This window comes from Agrilus planipennis, unplaced genomic scaffold (genome assembly GCF_000699045.2).
Source record: "Agrilus planipennis isolate EAB-ADULT unplaced genomic scaffold, Apla_2.0 scaffold2, whole genome shotgun sequence".
NCBI lineage: Eukaryota > Metazoa > Arthropoda > Insecta > Coleoptera > Buprestidae > Agrilus > Agrilus planipennis.
In genome coordinates, this window is record NW_020442464.1 from 1,422,665 (window position 1) to 1,430,606 (window position 7,942).

At 34.1% G+C, this 7,942-nt stretch overlaps 1 protein-coding gene across 8 annotated transcripts in view; it reads left to right on the plus strand.

Moving 5' to 3' along the window:
* Nucleotides 1-797: 797 nt before the first annotated feature.
* The window catches only part of LOC108733869 (lutropin-choriogonadotropic hormone receptor-like), a 210,315-nt gene continuing 203,170 nt past the window's right edge, over nucleotides 798-7,942 (plus strand). For all 8 annotated transcript variants that reach the window (XR_003232453.1, XR_003232454.1, XM_025980975.1 and 5 more), the window contains exon 1: nucleotides 798-1,099. Coding sequence is in view for 6 of the 8 variants with exons in the window: in XM_025980975.1 (XP_025836760.1) it covers nucleotides 879-1,099 (221 nt within the window). In the remaining 2 variants the exon portion in view is untranslated. The remainder of the gene's footprint in view (nucleotides 1,100-7,942) is intronic.

The window sequence follows — 7,942 nt, forward strand, 5'->3', positions numbered from 1 at the left end:
AGCCTACATTGCTTATAGAATCTTTCTAATTATTGCACAAAAAATATAAAAAATAAAAACCAAAATATATGACAACTATTAGCCTCCCCTTACGGTAGTAACGACAACACGAACGAAGTGTCTTTTCTTTTGTTTATTTTTTTTTCGATGTTGGACAGCTATACCGTCATATCTTCAACTGCGTTACTTATGCTATAACATTTTGACCATGTTGGTAACGATGTAGCGTCTACTTCGTTATTTCATTTATTGACCAATCACGTATTAGGATTATGTAGTATTAGTAGGTTCCGTAACATATACCATAACGTTTTTGATTCAGGCTTAAAAAATAATCCACTATAAAACTTTCGTAAATTGTAGTATAAATTTTCATCGAAATTTTGTTATAAATAAGGGATTTTTAGGTCTGAATCCTGTCAGTTTGTGAGGTATTTTATATGGCTCGGCAATCTTCCCCAAAGTATCTGAATCTGAAGCTAACAAGACATCGAATTCAGCATTGTTTTGCAATAGTCTTAATTTTTGTGGTTATTTTTAGGTGAACCATTTCCATATGGTGCTGCAACAAATACGATTGCGAACAAGCGATGGTTGTGTTGGGATATGGACCTGCAGCTGAAGCTGGTCGTACTAGTGCGCGCGGTTCGCGAAAAAGAACGTCGTCCTACCAACCAGGACAACAACCGGTCGCGGTCGTCTGTTGCAAGTACGGCGACGTCGTTGCTTTCGCGCTTTCCTCCTCCGGCTCCGCCGTTGCTGCTGGATTTATACGCGAAGTCCTTGCCGTCGTCGAAGCTCTTCAGTAAACTATCGGCCGCGAAACGAATAAGAATAGGCGTCGTCGCGAATACACCGCACGACCGCGTGTCGCCAGCATGCGATCACTTCTTGCCGTGACGATGGTGTCCACGCTGTTGTTACAGGTTGAAACGTTTTATGCTAATAATCAGCAGCAGATGCTGCAGGACGTTGCGACCACTTCTTGTACTTTGCTATCTGAGTTTTGCCGATGCACGTCCGATTTCCAGGATTTCTCGTGCCAGGCTGCAGGATTCACGGAGATTCCAAACGAGATACCAAGCACCGTTATGAAATTGTGAGTTTACGATTTGTTTTTGTCCTTTCTAAACAGCGTACATGACTGGAGAAATCCAGGAGGGATTTGAATAGGGATATTAACGATTTAAAAATGATACAGCCTTTGCATCTTGAAGGTCCTAGAAGTTTCTTCAGTAGGATTTAATTTATTGTTTCCGTTTTAGGGCCTTTGAGGATCATTTATCAGGCTTCCATCTGAATGATGAATTATTGTCTGTTATTAATATAATATTAGATTACTGTTCACAAATAGTTAAGGATATGGGATGTTCTAGTTTTAAGGAAGTGTGAAGAATAGCTCAGGATAGGGAAGAGTGGAGGTGCGTGTCCAACCAGACTTAGGACTGACGACCTTATGATGATGATGATTAATATAAATTTTCTTTTGGCGAATACAGACAATAAAAATATCCCCCTTTTTTAAGCTCAAAACGCTTACTTGAGTTAGTGTTCTAAAATAAAGTCTTTTTTTGTAGTTATCATCATCTTAATGTTCTCAGTCCTAATACTGGTAGGACACGCATCTCGAGTTTTCCCTACTCTGAGCTAATTTTCGCATTTCCCCAATCATTAACTATTTGTGAACAGTAATTTAATCTAGGTCTATCTCTATCCTCAACTCCTGTTTAAGCTTCTAATGTCTTTAATTAGCCCTTCAAGTTTGAGAAGGTTCCTACCAACCTATCTCGCCTATTTCTCCTTTCTTTTTTACTTTTTTTGTAATAGATAAAAGTTTTATTAGGATGGACATGGTTATTACTAAGATTCGTGTCATAATAGCTATTTCCTTGATAATATTTAGACTTACAATTGAAACAAAAGCTTTGAATTAATATTTATTTAAAATTTAGTCTTTATCACTACTGGTTACATCTGTTTTTTACTTTTGAAGTGGTAATGAAGAATGATTATTAAATTGCTTCTTATTTATGTTGTAAACAAATAGTAATTTCGCCAAAACTGTTAAGTTCACGTTAAATTTTACGATTAGTTCTTACCAGGTGTTATGAATCACGAACCCGCATGACATAACAGTATAATATAGTTCTTATTTTCAACGTGCAGGTGATATTGTGTAATAACGCGTGTTTCGCTTACAACGTTCTATATACTTGATGTGCATGTATGTATATGTATGGTACCTTATATACGTAAATAAGTACCTACACACACATACGACACATCAAAGTCGTACCTACATACACCTTAATGTAGTGCTCGGGTCACAGAATAAGTTGAATCGAAGTCGGCCTGTATGTCGATTTCCGAGGTGTTACGCAGGTATGTCGTACATGTGTTACCATACATTACAAAAATAAAAGTTTAAACTGTTATCACTTATCTGTATAAATAACTTAAAGTGGCCAGAAAAAGTAATAGTCATCATCATCATAAGGTCGTCAGTCCTGAGACTGGTTGGACACGTACCCCTTACTCTTTCCTATCCTGAGCTAATCTTCGCATTTCCCTAAAACTAGAACAACCCACATCCTTAACTATTTGAGAAAAGTAATCCAATCTAGGTCTATCTCTACCCGTCCTAACTTCCGTTTCTGCCTCTAATATGTCTCTAGTACCTACTAATTCAAGTTTTGACTATAACATCTACGTCCTTCTGAACTAAATCGACCTCTAAATAATTAGGATAATGTTGCATGAAAACTTTTTAAGAGTTTTTACTGTGACTCTGAATTCTGCCACCCCCTAAGTCGCGGCCTACACGACCATAATGTTACGTGCCTATTACGTTAGCTACGCCGTGGATTCGTTTCAACTAGTCGACATCTTTATGGACCTTGTTGAATTTTTCAATTCCACTAAAGGTAGCAATATACTACAGACGGCGTTTACCACGCTGTTTGTATTAATTAATAAAACGTTGTCTTTGACAGTAGGTAGAGTAGGTCTGTATTCTGTCGAAACTGTCTGCGACTTGCTGATGAGATCCAAGGAGATCAAAATCACGATTCGTGCCTGATACTGGTCACCATGAACTTTTCGTAGTGTACACCATTCATGCCAATTTAGGAATCCTTTTTCAACACAACCTAACCTGAGCCCTAAGGGCATAACACTTCACACAAGTTAATCAGGAAATCCTTTCTCTCAGTAACTTAACGTAAGCTTAAAGATATGTAAATAGGGGATGTTCCATACCTAACCTGACTATACGTCTCGTTTTGAGGTAGTTCGTCTTGGTGTCCTTGGCACGCAAAATTATTCTGTTTTCAGTCTAGGGTCAACGGTAGACGATTTTTAATTGAATTTAATAAAACTCAAATTCTTTAATGGAGAGTTTATAACCTTCTCTAAATGTGTACCAAATGGCAAAAGTTGTTGAAAAGGTATCACTTAGATGTTTTGATTGAGAAATAATGTGTTCTAATAAAGATACGTCTGCCGTTGACCCTCGACGGAATTGTACAATAAAATTTTACTGGCCTACATTGCACTTCAAAAAGTGACCGAATAGACTCTTTAAAATTAACAAATTGTGGATATTTGAAAAAACTCAGCTTCGGGTGCCTGTTTTCTCAAAATCGTATTGATAATGAAAGTGGATAATAAAAGAAAACTGCCAAGAATTTTATTCTTAATTAAAATTAAGCTACCGATATAAATAAAAATATAATAATGTAATTATTATTTTCGTCAGTAAATGTTCTCAATTGCGATGATAGAATATTGACCTTTAAAGAAGTTCAATATGTTAGTGCTTCAGCTTCAGCGATTTTTAATTAAAAATTCCGATTAAACGACAATATTTTGGATATCTAAGTAAATCTGAAAAGACAAGTTCTGATCTTTCCAATGATGTTACGAACTTAGAACTACAGACACGTTCCTAGAACGTTTAATTTGTATCTAGCGATTGTATGCTGAATTAAATCTGGCCAAATTTCTAATCAAAACAGCTACAAGCCGAAAGCCCAAAGCCTATACTTACAGTGCTTTATTCCTTGAAACCCAATTACATTTTAAAATCTAAGGACTTCGAATTACTAATCTCTTTTCAAGCTTCAAGCACTTTGAAAAATCGTGAAGCCTCTTAAATTACATGTTGCAAAGCACTTTTATAAAGTAATTCGTGTACTAAGCCCCAATTACTTGATCATGAATGTGTTTGAATTAAATGTTTCAGAGTTCTGAAAGCATAAAGCACTAACGCTCTATCCAGCTCTAAGCTAAATTAGATTTCTAAGCATGGAATTGTGAATTATACCTATAGTAGATATTTTGAAAGGTTCTATGTTGGGCGAAACCTGATATTTTTTTCAATTCGATAATTTTTCTTTTGCAAACTATTACCAGCTTTTTCCACTGTCCTTCGGCATTCGAAGTTTCATTCAGAATGAATAAATACACCTCAATCAAAGATACTAGTCTAGTAGTTTTGCCGTTTAAAATTTAGCTGACTGAAATAGTTTACCAACATTTTGACGAAAATATTTTTCGCATTATCCTTTTATTATTGCAGGGCTATGATAGAATTTTTTGAGTTTGTATTAAAGCTGAACAGTTGAGTCAGATATTTAACCCTTTTAGTGTTTTATTTTACTTTAACTCTATTTTTAACAAATGTTTTACCAAACACCATATACATGAAACATTCAATTGCTTTTTATGTTGTACTAGTAACTGATAATTTTTTATACTTGCGGTGATCAGTTATTTGAACTTAAAAGATTTTTCTCCTTATACTTGTAAATACATTACGACATGAAAACGGAGGTTGCAACTCTTAGGTGTATATACGAGGGTGGATTGATAAGTTTCCGGCCTAACCAAGAGATGACGCCACTAGGCTTACCTTGAGGTGACATTCTATAGTACCATCCTTGGATAGCTTGTAGCTATAGTTTCAGCCCGATCTCCTTGCTAGTGTAGGTTTGACAGCACGCTGAACAAGACGCCTCTGTGGTTTTCGTAAAAATGGAAAAGCAGGAAAATNAGGAAACAAAACAGTATTTAAAGCAAGAGACGATCGCCGAGAGCGAGTAGAAATAAATTGACCGTTGCAGAAGTGAATCGAGAAATAAATAGCGCAGTGAATAGTGATATATCAACAGTAGTGTGAATAAATAGAATAATTCATCACCTAAGTTTAGTAATAATTTAATAGTGTTTTTAAGCTCTTCAATAACTAGTGTAAATAAATAGTTTTTGTCAGCCTTAGAAGTTAATTTTGTTAAACCCACGAACGTTACAGTATGATATTTTGCAAAATATTTCAAGAGCGTTATTACATATATAATCATTTTCGTTTTATTTAAACATACGATATAACTCTAAGCGGTGTTTTTAGAGTTATATTTATGTTCTCTTTTAAAAAAAAATTAGAGTTATTCCTGAATAGCTGACCCACGTTTCTATGTAGGTGTTTGAAAAATGTGGCGGTTGTGAATTTACAAAAACTTATTTCTCAGACGAATACACGCACATACGTATGTGACGGATTAGTGTGGTACATTTACATTGTGTAATAACTTAATCTTTGGGACAGTAAAAAATTACTTTCTCTTAGATTAATACGGATAACTTATTTACTATTAATTTTCTACTATAAGGGGCGTCAGTTGCGACAAAATACTTTTTAATTGTATGCCCACACACGTTTTGAGGCAACGTTACTAAGAACATCAACAAAATGTAATATTTCGATCATAAGTGGGATCCGTGTCAAGAAGGCATGCATCTCTTGATGGCAAAACTTAAATAAATGAAAAATGTTTTAATAATGGAGTCATCAGTTTTCTCCTGTACGAAGTCGAAAAAAGTGTTGGTAAAACGCTATAATAGCACATCCTTCAAAGGCCTTGAACTGATTCCATTCCAACGCTTTGACATTTATTAGTGGTTAATATCAAATATTAATATGTGAAAATTCATTCTCAATTTTTTACCCAGTATAGACTACCTCTAAAAACTATATTTAGAAGATAAGAACTGGAAGTTTGTATGAAAGCAATAGGTGTTGAAGAAGTGAATTCCGGAATGAAAATTTGAGTATATACACGCCATTGACGTAATATTGTCATTAATTTCATTCCAATCATTTTTTAAAACTTAAATAATAGGTACTAACACTCTTAACATCGGAAGCTTCATTTTAGGATTAATTGTTTTCAAATTCACTTGTTACGCTATTTTTTTGTGCTTCTCCCATTTCACAAATTCCATTAATCGAACTATTTTTATTGTTGGATGATTTGTAGAGGTAGCTGAATAAGATTTTTAACATAGATATAACTTAAACTACATTTTTATATTTTGTAATGGCATATTCTTACATTAGGAGTTAAGGTTGAGTGTGAAAATTATAGATGTATCGTGAAAGTTTCAGTTCGATTAATGTTGGAAATAAAAAGAGAATATTAAGTACTTAAAATTTAAGGCCTTTGAAGGTTGGAAGGTTTTTATTTATAACCAACACCGACGTTTCGCCTCTATTTGGGAGGCTTTTTCAAGGTAGATTGGTTGTTCGTAAATAAAAACTTTCCAACCCTCAATTGCTTTGAACTTCACTTAACATTATCCAAGCTAAGGGACGAAATGGAGAATTAAAAGGGCATTTTTCAAGTTTAAAGCAATCATTAATAATAAATGGTCATTCAAATTTAAACTTTTAACCATTTTTATTTATAACCAACACCGACGTTTCGCCTCTATTTGGGAAACTTTTTCAAGGTAGATTGGTTGTTCGTAAATAAAAACTTTCCAACCCTCAATTGCTTTGAACTTCACTTAACATTATCCAAGCTAAGGGACGAAATGGAGAATTAAAAGGGCATTTTTCAAGTTTAAAGCAATCATTAATAATAAATGGTCATTCAAATTTAAACTTTTAACCATTTTTATTTATAACCAACACCGACGTTTCGCCTCTATTTGGGAAACTTTTTCAAGGTAGATTGGTTGTTCGTAAATAAAAACTTTCCAACCCTCAATTGCTTTGAACTTCACTTAACATTATCCAAGCTAAGGGACGAAATGGAGAATTAAAAGGGCATTTTTCAAGTTTAAAGCAATCATTAATAATAAATGGTCATTCAAATTTAAACTTTTAACCATTTTTATTTATAACCAACACCGACGTTTCGCCTCTATTTGGGAAACTTTTTCAAGGTAGATTGGTTGTTCGTAAATAAAAACTTTCCAACCCTCAATTGCTTTGAACTTCACTTAACATTNCAGAGGTTTGAAATTTTGTAGTAAGACAGATAAAGCTTTGTTCTAAAGTCTGTCGAAGGCCATTTTTAAATCTTTTAATTTCTATTGAAAGTACGTGTCCTACAATAAGCATCAACTTTAAGCACTTGTAAAAGCTTTTAATGACCATATTATTGAAAACCAAAACCGTACCGAGTTAGGGTGAATCTTTGTCTGTTACCATACAAACAATCACATATTTATCTCGCAGCATTAAATCACAATGTTGACAAAAGAAACCCATGTTTTCGGAAATTAATAAATGACACCGAATATTTTTCTGTTTACCGATTGAATCTGCGAATAATGAAAATTTTAGCCGCGAGTACAAGAACTGGATTGCAAATTTTTCGCCCGCGAATAATGAAAACGCGAATGAAGGCGTGAATGAGGAACTTTTACTGTAATAAAATTTTTCTGCATATTTAATTGATGACTATAATCTACTAATCCGGGGTAAACGAGGGTTGCAAGTTCTTAATGTTTTGTTTACTGTTTGTAATTTTATTCAGTATGCAGTTGTTCAACGTGATATAAAGTTTAAAAATAAGTTAATATATTTGTATATGTTGTAGTTGTGTAAACATATATTTGTGTAATTATTTGACCGCCACTCTGGAAAAAACTACAT